This window comes from Corvus cornix, chromosome 5, assembly GCF_000738735.6.
Source record: "Corvus cornix cornix isolate S_Up_H32 chromosome 5, ASM73873v5, whole genome shotgun sequence".
NCBI lineage: Eukaryota > Metazoa > Chordata > Aves > Passeriformes > Corvidae > Corvus > Corvus cornix.
Genome location: NC_046335.1, coordinates 49,015,977 through 49,032,172, shown reverse-complemented (window position 1 = coordinate 49,032,172; position 16,196 = coordinate 49,015,977). Strand labels below are relative to the sequence as shown.

The 16,196-nt window shown below is 40.9% G+C and overlaps 1 protein-coding gene across 6 annotated transcripts in view; it reads right to left on the bottom strand.

Annotated features, from left to right (window-relative positions):
* The window catches only part of PTPN5 (protein tyrosine phosphatase non-receptor type 5), a 78,248-nt gene that overhangs the window by 15,762 nt on the left and 46,290 nt on the right, over window positions 1-16,196 (bottom strand). For all 6 annotated transcript variants that reach the window (XM_039552987.1, XM_039552988.1, XM_039552986.1 and 3 more), the window contains exons 5-10: window positions 14,983-15,066; window positions 11,163-11,401; window positions 8,307-8,496; window positions 5,081-5,165; window positions 2,621-2,700; window positions 1,991-2,128 (exon numbers count right to left, since the gene is read on the bottom strand). In XM_039552987.1, coding sequence (XP_039408921.1) covers window positions 1,991-2,128; window positions 2,621-2,700; window positions 5,081-5,165; window positions 8,307-8,496; window positions 11,163-11,401; window positions 14,983-15,066 — 816 coding nt within the window. The remainder of the gene's footprint in view (window positions 1-1,990; window positions 2,129-2,620; window positions 2,701-5,080; window positions 5,166-8,306; window positions 8,497-11,162; window positions 11,402-14,982; window positions 15,067-16,196) is intronic.

Sequence of the window (16,196 nt, the reverse complement as noted above, 5' to 3'; positions counted from 1 at the left end):
ACATTGCTCTGCTTAAAGGAGTAGAGTAAGATTGCCCACTCATTTCTGTGGGCTGTCTGTCAGTTCAGATTAGAAATGACAGAGGGCTGAGGTGCAAAGCTTTTAATACTCACATCAGTGAAGTCATTGCACTGAGGAGAGACACAAAGCCTCTCTTACTAGCATCATTGCCGAACAAAACTTTTGGGTTTGAATCTATGTACTGTCTGTCCTGTTATTCATATATTAATATATGTGTTGCAGGTAAACGGCGTGAATATAGAAGACATTTACATGAAAGGACCCTGGATTTATGGCTGAGATTCCTGACACCATTAATTTTTTGGCACAATATGTACCAGAAAAGACTCAGCAGCTCTTGTGATATACAGGCCGTAGCAAGCTGCAGTTCTATAGTGCATCAGCACTGCAGTGCACTGCTTCCCAAGACTGACAAGAGGGGTGAAACACTTGGTCAATGCTGGTAAGAGGCAATTCAGACACAAAGGTTATTTTGCACTCCTGTTACACAATCTTGCTATGAAAACTATAGTGGAAGAACATATCACCAGATATGTCATTCAGGACCAGCATTTCCTCTGCGTCTTCTTTAAACCTCAAAATCCTCAAAAAATTCTGGGGCACTGACTGTGTCATGACATTTTAATGTTGTATGTGCCAGAAACCGGCAACTTTGATTAATGAACAAGTTATTGCTTCAATGCTGCTGCTCAGATAGAGGCAGATGCAAGTTTAAAACATTAGTGAAAACAAAACATTTAGATCAGCAACATACTCTGCTGTGCATCAGCAATGCCTTGACAGGACATGTCCAATGAGCCAGCTGTAATAACTGACCATTTTTAACTTGCAAAGTGTGATAATTCTGTGTCAGTCTTGTTCATGTCGTCTTTTCAGTGAAGTTCAAGGTTAAATTAATCTACTTTATAACTATGAAAAGCTAAAGGTTTGTGCACATGTATGATTATGGGCACTAAGCTTCCAGCTAGCAGATAAGCCATTATAACTCTGTCTATATGCTGGATGTATGCTCATATTCTTTGGCTTCTAAGCATCTAAAGCTTCTTCTCCAAAGCAAAATCCCTCACCTAAATTACTAATCCATTCTCAAGGACAAGCCTGACATACGCTGCTGATGCAGCTTAAACTTTGGATATCTCCACTCAACCTTGCTGCTAGTGGTGAGGGAGGATGCAGAGTCCAACACATGACCAGACCACTTTCTCACATCCTACACTGCCATTAAAGGCACATGTGAGCTCAGCTACCTGTCTGTGAGCTGAAGCCCAGGCACAAAGTTCTTGCAACTCTGCTATGGAGGAAAGATTTCAGCAGGTAAGTAATGAACAGCTGGAGGGCTGCAGTATTATAAACTGCAAAAAAAAAAAAAAAAAATTCACTTAAGGTAGATTAGCACAAACACCACTACAGTTTAATTTCTGGAAGTAGGTGGCAAATATAAAATTTCAGCATCTTAATTTCAGTATCTCATACACATTCCCTAGCCACATTCAGGGAAAGGTCCTCAATATCCAAGTCAGTTCTAGCTGTTGATTATCATACAGAAATCGGGTACTTCCTCAACAAAATGTGCATAAAGACATCAAATCATAATAAATGCCAGATAAGGCAGCAACAACTCTACTGATTAAAGATGTTCAACCTTAGCAATTAAGGGGTACTATTGCTTTTGATTCCTTTAGAGAGAACTTCCAAGGTTGCCTGCAAATAGAGCTGGGTTAGGAGAGGTTTCAGGTCAGCTGGGAGAGGAAAATGGTAAAACCAACAATAGGAGAATCAGACAGCAAAACAGGACTTGCAGTAAACTGAATTGAAAGAAAGGCCCACATCTTCTCTGAGCCTGAAGAATTTAATGCTGGCTCTGACTGCACAGGCCACTGAACTAACTTCTGTTTGCTGGCTTAGTGTCTGTGCTGAAAATATCTGCTGGAGTACGGATAAAAATACAGACTGGATGTAACAGCATTACCTCATTCATCTCTTCTATATTGGTAATCATGACAATGATGGGAGAGCGCTCCTGCCACACCATTCTCCAGAAGTCAGTGACAGTGTTAACTATCGGTCCCTGAGTAGCAATATATACCTTTTCCTGTCCTCCATAGCCCTGCCAACAAAACAACAAGAGATCAGTTTTAACAGGGATGTCCACCACAACCTTGCAGGTTCACCCTTTAAAACAGAGAGCTATCCTGGTTGAAATGCTGACTCCATGGCACCAGCTCTCCTCTCTATCTCTCTCCTGCACACGTGCACATGGAGCGAAGGCACAGTACGGACTCACGTAATTCCAGCAAAGAGTGTCCAACAGCCTTGAGGTGACTCTGGCTAGGTCATGAGCCTTATTCAGGCTGATTATCCACTGCCTTGGTTAGGCCAGCTGACAAGGAATTTGCATCAAGAACTGCAGAAGTATGTTTATGTCTGGTCTGAATCTGTACAGGTGCACTTTGAGATTTGGGTTTCAGCTAATGTAAGCAGGAGAGAAGAGCAATCAGATCAGCTAGGATGCCTTTAAAAGCCAGTGTATGTTGCAATTCTGTTTACATTAACAGGCTGATAGAGGCTGGGCAGACACACTGGGCTACGGAGCTCTTACCCTGATGTAGTTAGCATTGATGTAAGAGCTGAGGGGGTCGTCCTGATCAGCTGAGGTAAGGCACACTCTGCTGTGAGGATCTGAAAGGTGTAAGGAGATAAGGAATAGTTTATCAGTTGCTCAGAGGAAAGAGACACACGAAACTATTTTGTACAGTGAGACATTTACATGCATTTGTGGCCATCACAGCAGATGTGAGTGGCCTTGGAAAGCCCCCATGTTAAAAAGTTACCATTAAAAAAGGGAAAGGATGGTTGGGCTAATTTGCAGCCTTCTGACAGTTTCACCCACTCTCTGAAGCCTGACTTAATTGGTCCTGTTGCAGAGTCAGTGTCTCAGCATGACTCTGGAAAAACACTTTTCTGCTCCAGGAAATTATTTCTCAATCTGTTAGGTCAACAGACTCATTCTGGCTTCAAAGACATTAGAATATTTTTTGTGAAGTGACAGCGAACAGCTTTTCTCCCAAACACAAACATGCATTTCTTGCACCCAGGCAAGCCAGATGACAACAACTCTTTCCATGTTTCATCTTGCAATGAACCGAACTCCAAGATGTGCTATTACCAATTACAATGGTTATAGAGAAATTAAAGAATATTAACAGTCTCTTGCATTTTAAGTCACTTCAGTACTTGAGTCTCCTTCATTGAGGCTGTTTATGAAGCATTATTCTTGTTCTAGTAAGATGACAAAAGAAAACATTATTCCACTTAAGAAGTTCAGTCCAATTCCCACTGAAGTCAATGGCTGTTTCACTGATTTTAATGGGAACTGACACAGGCCCATGTTCATCCACTTTGACCAATGCTACCCAGTTTGTTACCATTGACAAGGAATACTGTCCTGACAGAGGCCTCAGCAAACAGCAACAGTGTATATCACCAAGATAATATTAAAAATAAACCACAGATGCATTTTTGATTAAAAAATTCAGCTGGCTTAGAAAGCAGAATAAAATAAAATCTATGCAAAAATTGTGCTTTACCCAATATCATATTAAGGACTAAGCACACAGTAATTTTTACAGTGCTACAAACACAGACTCAGCATGAAATGCTGCCCTCAGACAGACCAGATTCATGTTTACTGGGATCCTTGCCTTTGAAGCATAAAGCAAATGTTTAGGTCTCCTTGCTACCCCTCTTTACTGCTAGCACCAAGCCCAGTGAGATGGAGGCAGTGGGATAAGAGTGAACACTCAGTCCTCACCTTCCCTCAGCAATATCAAGCCATCCTGTGGCCACAGCCAGGGACTAAAGTTGCTAAAAGTTCATTCAGAAAAAATACTACAATCATAATAAGGCCAGAATAAGGTTGTTAACCTTTAGAGAGATGGTTGGGTAGAAATCAGTTATCTGAAATGAAGAGGTCAAAGTGACAACAATGGGTGCTAGCATATACTCATATGGCTGAGATGAGGAGATACGAAATTCAGAATATACAGATCACTTAGAGATCTGGCACCTTGAGCATCTGAAATCAATATCCACTTTTACAATCTTCCCATTCCAGCAAAACCAGTGAATTAATACTTGAACAAATCACCTCAGCCATTAGCACAGCACGAGTGAAAGGTGGTTAAATGCTTTTACACTTCTGGTCTGAGGTAGAGTACAAAGTCATCCAAAGAGTTGCACACATTGGACTGCAGCTGCTGGAGTTCTAAGACATTAAAAAATTCTCTTTTGAAACCATTTCCAATCCAGATTCATTGACTGTTAGGTACAGCTGAGGACAGTTTTGACTTCACTGCACTTATATTTGCTAACCTGACATTGAATGTTTTGGATTTTGCAAAAGACTACTGTGGATGGTGGTACCATCTTCCAACATCAGCTTAGAGAGAGGAAAAAAAAAAAAAAAAAGAGGTATGACATCCAATCATATCACTTTTCAAAGTATCTTAAAGTATGAGAGAGGGAAAAATGATGGCACTCGTAAAAATTTGTACCAAAATGTTTCTCAAAACTCCTACTCCTGCCTACAAATAAAGCTAGTGTAATAGAAAAGAAGAATACTTTTCTGTGTCATCTAAATGGCATCAGGCCAGTTCCTAATATTCTCAGTCTGCATTTGAAAAAACCTCAGTCAGGAAAATATGGTTGCTAGAATTTGGTCTTTCAAAAGGAATTTAATCAAAGAAATTGCTAAGTAACATCTGAATAAACACACCAAGTTCTTGGGTACAACTTTTAAGCAGCACCAAATGATGCAATTCTAATAACTAAAAAACCTACGTTTCCCTGAGGATCAGCAGCATTTTGGTTCTTCATGCTCTGTACCTCTTTGGAAATTTGATTTATGCTTTGAAGCCATGCTGCTGCTCCATAAACATGGCTTTTGGACAATACATCGTGGTGGCAGTACACTTCATGCACTCTGGAAAGGAAAATGCAAAGCCCTCCAGCATGTGGAATAAACCACCCTGCCTCAGTGACTTAAAAAGCAGAAACTTACTTGGGAGAATTGTTTTGTAGCGATTCTTACGCACTAAGCCTGGAATATCATATTCCTTTGGATCAACAAAGTTCATTGGAATTTCCTATTAAAAAAAAGAAAAACAGAAAACCCACGAAAACATAAGAGACAGTAGGTAGTATTATTAGATTCACAGGAGGTATAAAAACCCCAAGCCCATTATGTCCTCCCTGCGAGGGAGGCAAAGTGATGAAGTCAGCTGGGACATATTGTACAGTACTTCTACCAACTTACCACCAAAGTATGATTGATGTTTCCTTTTACTGTCACTGGCTTTCTTTTCTGCAATCCTTCATGTGAAAAAGCTCCTAGTGACTAATTCATTGAGTAACACGCATGACACGTTCACTCCTAATATTATTAGAACTGAATTGCAAGTGTAGGCACAGAGCAATGCAAGAGGTGGAACGCAAGACACTGCTCCAAGAGGATGGACCTCAGCACCATCCCTTCTGACTCACATCGCTTCCTCTCTGAGGGTGGAAGTTAATAATTTGCTAGGGACTTGCACCAGCGACAAAGTATGACACACATTATGACAGGCTGGCGTGCTGACCTAACTCCATGGAGGTGGGGGAGCATCACTGCTTTGCTCACCGTGCTGTCAAACTCCATGGAAAAGGAAAGAAAAGGGGAATTCAGGGATTGCCTGCTCTCCTCATCGCTGATGCGCAGAACACGCAAAGATGGAGGGGCCCCCTGTTCTCCACTGCTCATCCCCTGCAAGAAGCAGCCAACGCCAGGCAGGAACAAACAGGAACCTTCTGCCAGTTGGAGTCAGCGGGCAGGCGAAGAGAAGGGATGTGTTCACCAGGCTCAGCAGAGATAAGGCTCACGGGGACCGGCAGGCAGAGCTGGTCATCCCAGCTGCTGCACACTGGATTTGAGAGACCACTACAGGACTGACTGGTAACAAGCTTGAGTAAGACAAGATTCACTCTGAGAAAAAATTCAGATAAGCAGAGCTATGGACTGTAGAAACATAAAATCATTAAGGCTGAAAATGACCTCTAAGGTCATTGAGTCCAACCTTTCACCTAGCACCTCCACATTCACCGCTAAGCCATGTCCCTAAGTGCCACATCCACATGTTTATGAACACTTTCAGGGATGGTGATTCCACCACTTCCTTGGGCAGCCTGTTCCAGTGCTTCACCCTTTCAGAGAATAATTTTTTCCTAATATCCAATCTAAACCTGCCCTGGAACAACTTGAGGTCAGTTCAGGAACCTTAGAAGGCTATCTCCGCTCTATCTCTTACAAAGCACTGAGCATACTGTTGGCTTTACTGAGGCAAATAAGGACACATTACTTGCTGAAGTAATTTCCTATCAATTTGGAGAACTGCATAGGAACAAAATTTTCATATTTTTCTCAATTGTTCCTTGGTATTTAGTCAACACAAACTCTTCTTGAGCCAAGCTCCACGGGCTGTTTTTGGGTCTTAAGTCATTCACCATGCTAGCCAATTCTTGGTGAAATCAACAGGACTCCTGTCTGAGTAAAAACTCTAAATCTAGTAAGAATTTCAGGATTTAGCCCTGCAAACGTCCATTCTGACTTTTCTTCCAAAATGAAACAGCTACTTGCTTTATCAGGGATCTGGAATTTGAAAACGAAGTAGGTTAGACAGAGTGAAAATACAGGATAAAGAGCTAGCTGGTGGTAACTGTTTCATAAAAAAAGAACTAGTTTACAAATTTTAATTACAGAAATGACATTTTGATTGCACAGAGTTTTGTGCTCTTTCAGGTTTCATTAAAAAATGAAAATAGCTTGGGATGCCTTGGCTGTTCTATGAACACCAGGACACCTAATCCAAAATCTCTCACAGAAATGAGATTTTTTTCCTACTTCAAACATTATTATCTTTGCTTGAAAGCTACAGTGTAGCTCAGAGACTGATTAAACTGTGTGTGGACTAGTTTAGCAGTCAGTTCAGACACCAAGTGAACATTCCCTCCCTAAAAGAGCAAGAGATGCTTTAAAGAATCAGGGCTTTGCCTACACAAAAGCTGCTTTCCTTCAACTTGTACTGCACTAAGTGAATTAAGGACCACAGATACCTCGTGTTCTGTTTTAAAACAGAGGCCCAGACTATCCCCTTCTTCTTGTAAAGTGAAAAAACCCCTGAAACTGCACAAGGAGGGAGGACAGCAAGTGATAATCAGAGTGTTAGTCTTTCCCTTTCAGACACTTAGAGGTCATGAAGAGGACAGGCTGAAAGGGCTGTAATGCTGCAAAACAATCTTCCTCCTGCTCTACTGAGATTTCATGCTTAAGAGAATATTTGACATGGCAGTATTAACTTCAGTAGCTTTTGATCACATGCTCTGAAACACCTCAGCATGCGAAGTCTGAGCCTTGGTTACCTCCCATCTTGAGCAGGAATCTACAGCCCTGACTAATACACATAATGCAGCCACTGCAGCATTTTGCATACTACTTTTTTTTTTGTCAGGTATGATAAACATGACAAACATGACAATACCTATGACATGGAACTCAACCAATTAGGGAAGAAACTAAATAACATGCAAAGATTAAAAAAGCTAGGGTACTCACTACTCTAAAATGTATCTGACCTTTATCCTAAACTACTTAGAAATCAAATTTGTGACTGCTTGCTTCAGCTGTGTAAGTGTATTTTTTCCAAAATGAGGCAAAGAATCTTTTTGCCCAAGTATTAGCAGATACAGTGAGCCAAGGAAACATTTTCAGAATCCTAAAAGCAACTGACAGAGAAGCTTACAACTAGTAAATTATTTTTGTGCAGAAACCCCCCCCAGTAATACATACTTTCTATAGCTCCTGCTGAATGACAGAGCCACACTGTGTTTCAGGTAACCTAAGAACATTTAGATTTGCAAAGTAGTTCCACATTAAGCATTCAACAGCAAAGAGGGTGGATTAGCACTAATTTCATCCCTAGGGCAGCTCCAGACACATTTCAAGAAGTTATGCCTATAGCAAATGTGGCTTTTCTTCTATACTCTAGTGATTTTCTTTTTTTTTTTTTGTTAAAAACGTAATATATGTCAGCAAGGGATGACAAATTTGGGAATTGCATTAAATGCTTCACTGACAGAAGTGGAGTTTGCATGTACTACTTTTAGACCAGCAGAAAATAATACCAAGGTCTTCTATGGAGAGACAACATCCCATTTTTATTGATGCTCCTAGAAGAGAGAGGTCAGACACTCACAAAGAACTCTGCCTGGAGTATGAAAGGATCCAGTGCCTTCTTGTGCAGCTCCTCCTCAGTAAGGATGTTCGATGCTGTCTGGAGGTATTCTCGGGCTGACTGTTCCCGTGGGGACATGACATAACCAAAGCCTTGCTCAGAACAGCCTGGGGTGCACATATCCAGTGTGAGTGAAACATTTGAACCTCTCCTGCAAAACAGAGCGGCCAAAGTTTGCTTACAACAGACCCATCACTGTCAGCAATGACAAATGAAGAACTTCAGAAAGCCACCCAACTGGTTCTATGGGGATATTTTGGTCAGTATCTGTAAGAAAATGGGTGATGCTTCTTGAGTAGACAAGACCAGAAGATTATTTTTTACACCGAAACATCCCCAGAGTAAGATCTTGGGATAAACTACCAGTTCAACGTTACTAAAGACAAGAAAAGCCAACCACTGCAGTGAATCGTTTTTCTATCTTAAAAGTGTTCTTTCCACAATTGTACATCATGAAAAATGTAAAATGAAGGTCCCGACGTTTTAACAGTTACATTAAAAGCAGAGATACTCTTTAGCGTAGAATTATTAGTGGGTTTACTCTAAGTTAGCCACACAATAAAACAAAGAAATCAAAATGCCTATTATTGAATAAAGTTTTAAAGCATTTCTGAGCTTCTGTTAATCTCACATATGATAGACAAAAGTAAGATTCAAAAGCCATCAGCGAATCTATATTTAAATACCTTTAACATAATAATAAAGCTACGCAATACGATGATTACTAGGTAAAGGTTCTATACATCCACACAGTAAACCTATTTTTGATGAATCTCAGCTTGAAAAATCTAGTTAGAAGGTGTGTGCAGGAGCTATTAAAAACCCTCTAAGCACACAGGCACGGCCAGCTCAGAGAGGGGACAGAAGTCATTACTTGGATCACAGCCCTTTCCTGGACTCAGGAGTTTGTCCAGAAGAATTTGCAGCCAGCCTCCTGCTATGGTTTACAGCCATGGGGAAATGCCACTAGTGGCAGGCATGGAATCTTTAGTGACGCCTTCCAAAGGATTTCGACCTTACCCTCCTTTGTGCTATTAAGCAGCTACCATATTTCTCCCCCAAAACACATGCATTTGACAACGATTGTTTTTGGTTCTTTCAAGGTGGAAGAGGCTACCTACATAAATAGTTCTTCAGCATGAGGAAATGAGATTATTTCTTCTTCAGCAACATAGAGTGGTGTTTGAATTTAGCTGCTGACCACCCTTTTAATTGCACAGGTGGCTAAAGAATGAGAGGGAAGTAAGACAGAGAACCAGAATGGATGCCAAAGAGGCATAGGTGGGTAATTTAACAAAACACCAAACAAAGGGAAAGTGACCAACGTGTAATGTAAATGAAGTTTGTCAGGGCACAGCTCAAACCTGAAATGATGTCTGTCTTCTCAAGGACACGTGTATGTTAAAAACTAGTTTGTATCTTAAGTGTACACTTTGTATCTAGTGTGAGAACTTCAAGCAATTGCTTTCATTCTTCCACTTCTTGTTATTTGACAGGTTTTTCATTGTAATTCATTACTTTAACCAATTGATTATTCCCCAAGTGATACTCCCCAATTCTCTTGATACAGTGAGTATCTTTCGTGTAGGCTAGCAGTCATCTGAGGAGAAATGTCACATCTTCAAAGTGACAGAAATGGAATGAAATCAGGGATAGTGAAGAACACAAATGACTCACGTATTTCAAGCCCCGTCTTGCCTATAAAGAAAAACCAACAGAACTCTGATAGCAGCAGCTTCAGGGATAAGCCCCAGAGGTTACTGTGATCTCATATAAAGGTAGAATAAAACAATAAAAGGTGTAAGATTTTAGGAAAATGTTATAACAAACCATTAAGTGAGAAAAAACATTCTAAGCTCACAGAGTGCAAATTGAAAGCCGCTTCTGTAACACTCCTTTTTACTGTGTCCTGAGGTGCTTTGGAAAGTCAGCATCGTATTCTTAAAATAGAAGTTCTGTCCTTTGTTTTAAGCTTTAGAGATGAGAATTAACTATGGTTAGCACTCCAATTAAGCTTGCAAACTGAGAAATAAAGAAAGGTGCTACTTTGCTATGCTGGGCCCTTCAGTAATTTCATTCTTATTCATAACATCATCACTTTTGCACAGTTTCTTCACAGGAATTCTATCAAGACCATTTTTCTATTTCACTAAGACAAAGAAAGGACACAAAACAGAAAAAGATTTTCTTTTCATCTTGAAACTGCCCTTTCCCAGCTGTGAATCTCTCTGAGATGCTCCTGACTTGCCTGAGAAACTCCTCTTTTCAAGTTGCCCTTATGGTTCAAGCAGTGAACACCAGCTCACCCCAAAATTTCATTGCTGGGTTCATTTGAATCAAATTCATTTACTTCTGAATTAACTCTTTTATATATAATAAAATACTGAAGACTACCACTTTTTCTACAGTTTGCTTCCTCCAGCATGAGTGACAGGGAAAAAACCAAACCAACAAGACCCACCTCTTTCAGAAGTAAAAGCTTTCATTGCCCTATAGGGGAATTTCATGCTATGCAGTTGCTGTCTTGATGAATGGTGAGAGACTGATACAACACAAATAGATGTATTCAGTGTAAAGAAACGATGCTTTAGAAGAGCACTTGTTGACAGCTGTCTAAGAACTGTGTGTTGTTTAGCTAACACACTTGTATTTATGACTGGACTGAGAACAGGACGGGATATAAAGCAGGTGCTTGACTTTAAATCCACATTTTAAAGTGACATACACAAAGGCAATGAAACTTCCTACTAGGCACAGAACTCCTAAACCCACCAAATCTGGGAGCAGACTTTTCCCTATTAGTCACATCTACCCTACCTTTCTTGCAAGCCCACGGATTTAACCGTCAGAGTAGCTGGGTCTGTCTCCGCTTTAATGTCCATTACGCAGTCAAAGACTGGAGTCTCTGGTACGGGATCCAAATCTAGGAAGTCATCCTCATTTTTATCCTCTGTCCACTCTGAGTACGTGAAGGAAGGCTGCCGGCTCACAGATTGGCGTCTGTCCTCTTGCAGCGGAAAGGGAGGGTCTGGTTGGGCTCTGAGTAGATGCCAAAACTGGAGGAAACAAACATTTAAAAAAGTTTCTGCTTGTAGCCAGCCCTTCCATACAGCCTAGGGCATGGGCCTTTAGGACAGCATCCCAGGCCTCTGCATTAGAATTGGAGAGTACTGAAGAGAATAGGAATGTTCCATGCAGGAGCAGCTTTGTGGTGCACGTTACAAGGATTCACATCTACCCATTCAAACCTGCTTTCAGCCACAGAGGTTTCCACAGAGCTGGCCAGGCTTAACTCAGGGATACAGCAGAAGTGGAATGTGCTTGTGACCATCATATGCAAGCCAATGTGATACCACTGTCCTTTTGTTCAGTTTCTTATCCTTCCCAGGCTTGTTTACAAAATAAAAGTCTGCTATTGTATTCTACAAATCATACCTCTCCTGATTTAATGGCTTTCCATCTGAAATTTACATACAGCTGTCTTGAGTACATATAATTGAGCTAAACATCTTTAATAACCTGGCACTGTACCCTGAATTTATGTATAAACCCATCACTTTTTAAAGAGGCCTAAATTTTGATGTACCTGATCCTGAGGCTCAGAATGCCCATATCAGCTCCTGGCCAGGGGGAAAGACTGTGCTATAATCTAATTATCTGATTTAAATATGGTATAACATTAAATAATTAATCCTGGGAAGTTATAGGACACAAATGCAATATCAAAGTTTATATTACAAATTAACGAAAGGTTTGAAATTGCAGGAATATAAAAAATTTCTTTTTGTATCAGTTTGCACAGATGCTGCGGTAGACTAGATGATTTGGAAGTCACATCAGTAGAGTACAAATCCTCCACATAGACCTCAGTTAAAACCAGTTAAAAATTCCATCTCTGAATTCCAGGATCTGGAACCTTAGGCCAACTTCATCCATCTACCATAGAACTAGGAGCAGTATCACTCAGGCTAATGCCATACAAACTATACTGCACTGTCATGCATCCCTTTGAGACTAAGAACAGGTCTTATTTTCCACAGTAAAAGCCTCTTCTGTCCTCTTCTTACATAGCTTTAAAATGCCCAGTTGAATTTAGAAAAGTGTCACTTTAAAAGGTCAAATTTCTCTTCCTAGGCTACTAAAGCACATTAGGAGGTCACACAGGACAGTGTCAATTTCAACATTGGGAAAGAACAGTTTGGTCACAAAGGCACTCCTCAAAGGAAAAGATCCCTTCAAGGTCTCTTCTAGGTAGCACATGGCTTAAAACCCATTTTAAGGGGAGAGGGGGAGATAGATCACTCAGCTGAGACAAAGGGGAAGATAAAGAAAACTGTCTTCATGCAACAATCTGTTGTCCACCAGGCTGGGACTGTAGAAACTCTGCCTGGTTCAATCACCATTTTCAATGTTCTGCCAGTGACTATGTTATACCAACTTCTGCAAATACTGATAAAAGCAGATTTTAGCAAACTGCAAAGCAGCACAACCTCAGGCATCTAAGAGTAAGGTAGCAAGGAGGCGGGAAGGGACAAGGCTCATGTCCTGTCTCTGAACAGTCTCTCCTTCCTAATGTCCATGTTAAAGAGAACGTACTGGGCAAGGTTGGTCAGAACTCACAGGACACTTCTTGTACTCTGCTGCCCAGCCACTTATCCAAAGAGCAGGGTGACACAGAGTGACATTTGTGCCTCTACTGCAGCTAGAAAACTCTTAGCACAGACCACAGGAATAGAAACCAGTGCAAGCTTGCCTACATGGAAACTGTTAGAAAACGTTTTTCTATACACAAGTTTTAACCAACACAAAAATGTGCAAAGTCTACCTTAATCTACACTGGTATTCATGTTCACTTGTAAGGAGTTCACATGCAAAGCTGTCCAAATAGAGATCAGAATTTTTGGCCACAGAAAGCTTACATGAAATTTTACCTTCTCTGCTACGAATGGGTCAGCAATAAATGTTTTCATCCACTGAGAAATAGTTGAATATGCAAAAAAAATCACACCCCTGCTATTCAGATTTTCAGCCCAGAATGTCTTGCAGCAAGATCGCCTGGAAAATTCTTAGATGGTTTTTTTTTTCTTTAGCATTTGCTATTACAGAATTACCAGAAGTTTATTTTTGAGGACAAAATTAATCTGGATAAGGTACAGCAGCATCAAAAAAGCAGAAAATTGCATAAACCTGGCTAACTTTCTTGGCTACATCAGTGATCACAATAATGGAGGCATTAACTATAATTACTTTGCCTTGTGAATGGTTTTTAGAAAGTACATTTTTCTTGACATGTTAAACAGAAGATTTTGCCACTGTGCTGCCTCTGAGCGAACTTAACCATGGCACATAATATGGCATTACTTCCCAGCAGGGAGTGTGGCCAGCAAATCAAAGGATGTATTCCCCTCTCCTTGGCACTGATGAAACTGTACCTTGAATACTGTATACAAATTTGGTTCCTCCAGTTTTAGGACAGATATCGAAAAACTGAAGTGGTCCCAGTAGAGGGTTGCAAAGGAGGTCAGGGGTGGAAAAAGGTAGAGGGAACTGGGCTTGTTCAACCTGTCAAAGAGGAAGCTGGAGTGATCTAACGGTGGCCTGCAACTACTGCAAGGGCAGCTCCAGGGATGCAGCCGACACCACAAGGGACAATGGCCACAAGAGCCTGCAGAAATTCAACTCGGACATTTATGTTTGTGAAATTTGGAGAAGACACTTGGAAAAGACTATTTCCCAAAAGTGCCATGCAGCTGTGGCACAGGCACACACAGAGATTATACATCTCCATTCCTGAAGGTTTTAAAAACCTGTATGGAAAAATTCATGGCTGACCATACTGAGTGTTGGCAACAGCCCTGCTGCTCCAAGCAGGATGTTCCATTAGCAATCTCTTCCCACCTACTGTCCCATGATTCTAGGATGTACTTCATTATACTTTGCATCACTCAAACAGCATGTGTGTAGCACAACTCCAACTTCCTGAGCTACCTGGGGTGCACCTCTGTAAGGACAGGAGGTGATGCTCTGCCTGCATGTTCAGTAGCTGCATTCCCACTCTAAGGGAACAGCATAGAGGGGTTTGAAAAGCCACATCCAATTAGAGCTCCCTGACAAGAAAGAATTCTCCATAGCTCTCCCATCTACCACACAACTTTGTGCCAGTTACACAACCAATGGAGAAACACAATACACTGCTGCTCCCCAACAGCTGACAGCTAACTAGATTAATTGTAGTCATGCCACTTAAGCTTGCTCTGCAGCTGGGGCCTTGGCCTACATCTAACAGGACTTCACATTCAGAAGTACACTGGCACTCTGGAACAGCTCCTTCTGCCACTGACATCAATGGATGATGGTCCTGTTAATGGACCACATCCCTCCTACTTCAGAGCAAACAGTCTGCCCATCTGTGGATGGAAAGAATAAAAACCATCAGTGCAATCCCAAATTCATCAAGAAATTGAGTAAGGTTGATTCCTCCACATAAAGCAAGGAGATAATTATATAGAAACAGCTCCAAAAACAGTGCTTTACAATCAACTTAGGCATAACACCAACAACTTTGGATGAATTAGACATCTTCTAAAAACTCACTGAAAAAGGGCATGAACATAGTTTGTGCTGTATAACAACTTACCAGAGATCCTACAAATAGCAGTCCTAGAGAAGCCAAAGACAGCAGGATGTATGATACCACAACACTCCCAACTGTAGTCAGGCTCTGTGAGACAGCAGAATGGACAATGATTCATTTAGGGGCACAGTACAGTGTCTGCATGCATGTTCTTGGCAAAGTGTGCATTATGTCCCATGAAGATTTACTGATATCATACTCACCTGTGGAAAAGCTGCCATCACCACAAAAAAAAAAGCCAGGCTTTGGAGAAGACTGAAAGTGAAACCACCTCTAAGCCCCAGCATCTCAGAAGCTCCAAATCCCAGATTTCACTGCTAAGGCAAACAGGAATTCTGCTTCCTACCCTCACGCTTTGCCAAAGCTGAGATCTGAATCCACAATTCAATTTTGCAGACCGGATCAATGCTTCATTGCTACAGTCAGCGTGATTTTATACAGTGGCAAAGGGCTTTAAACAAAATTTAGTACTGTTCCTGGGTTTGGGGATCTTTAAATAGAATCCAGCCACAGAGGAGTTTTCTGTGTTTTCTATGCATTCAGTGAAACACCATCAGGTTAATTCACACCACTGGCAGTGGAATTAATTCTGATGTCTTATAGCTCAGCCTGTTCTCAGTAGTAGGTACAAAATTCAATTCTAATGGGCTTCAGTGAGCAAGGAATTTTACTCTGCTTTTCTCCTGCTAGTACAGCTAATGAGAAATTTGGAGTTAAGAGCTTCCATTTGCTTATTTTAACATCAGAAGATTTATTTGCCTATACTGTTTTCAAGTGTAAATTTGCACAATAAATAGTGCTATAATGAACAGTCCTCAAACATATGCATGAACATCTGCACAGAGTCATACTTGGGGTGTTCTTGTGGTGCATTCTAGGAAACAGTTTCCTCTGTGAAGGACAATTATTGTAAGTCAAAATTATACAAATCAGTGGTTTTCTGTAAGGAACAACAATTTGTTAATGATTGAGCCACTGCAAATAAGACACAGGCAATAGTCTTTGAAGAGCTCTGTGCATAATAAAGCCAACTGCAAAAGGGCAAAGAAAAAGTGCTTCTTTCAAGAAACCCCAAAAGAGCAGGTGACATGCAGCTCATAAACACTGATATGAGAAAACAGTCTCCACTGTACTTCAATCACAAGAGGCACTGAAACAGATTTTCTATTAGCACTGCAAAGCCTCTGCCTCAAAGATTATGTACAATGGATCTAAGC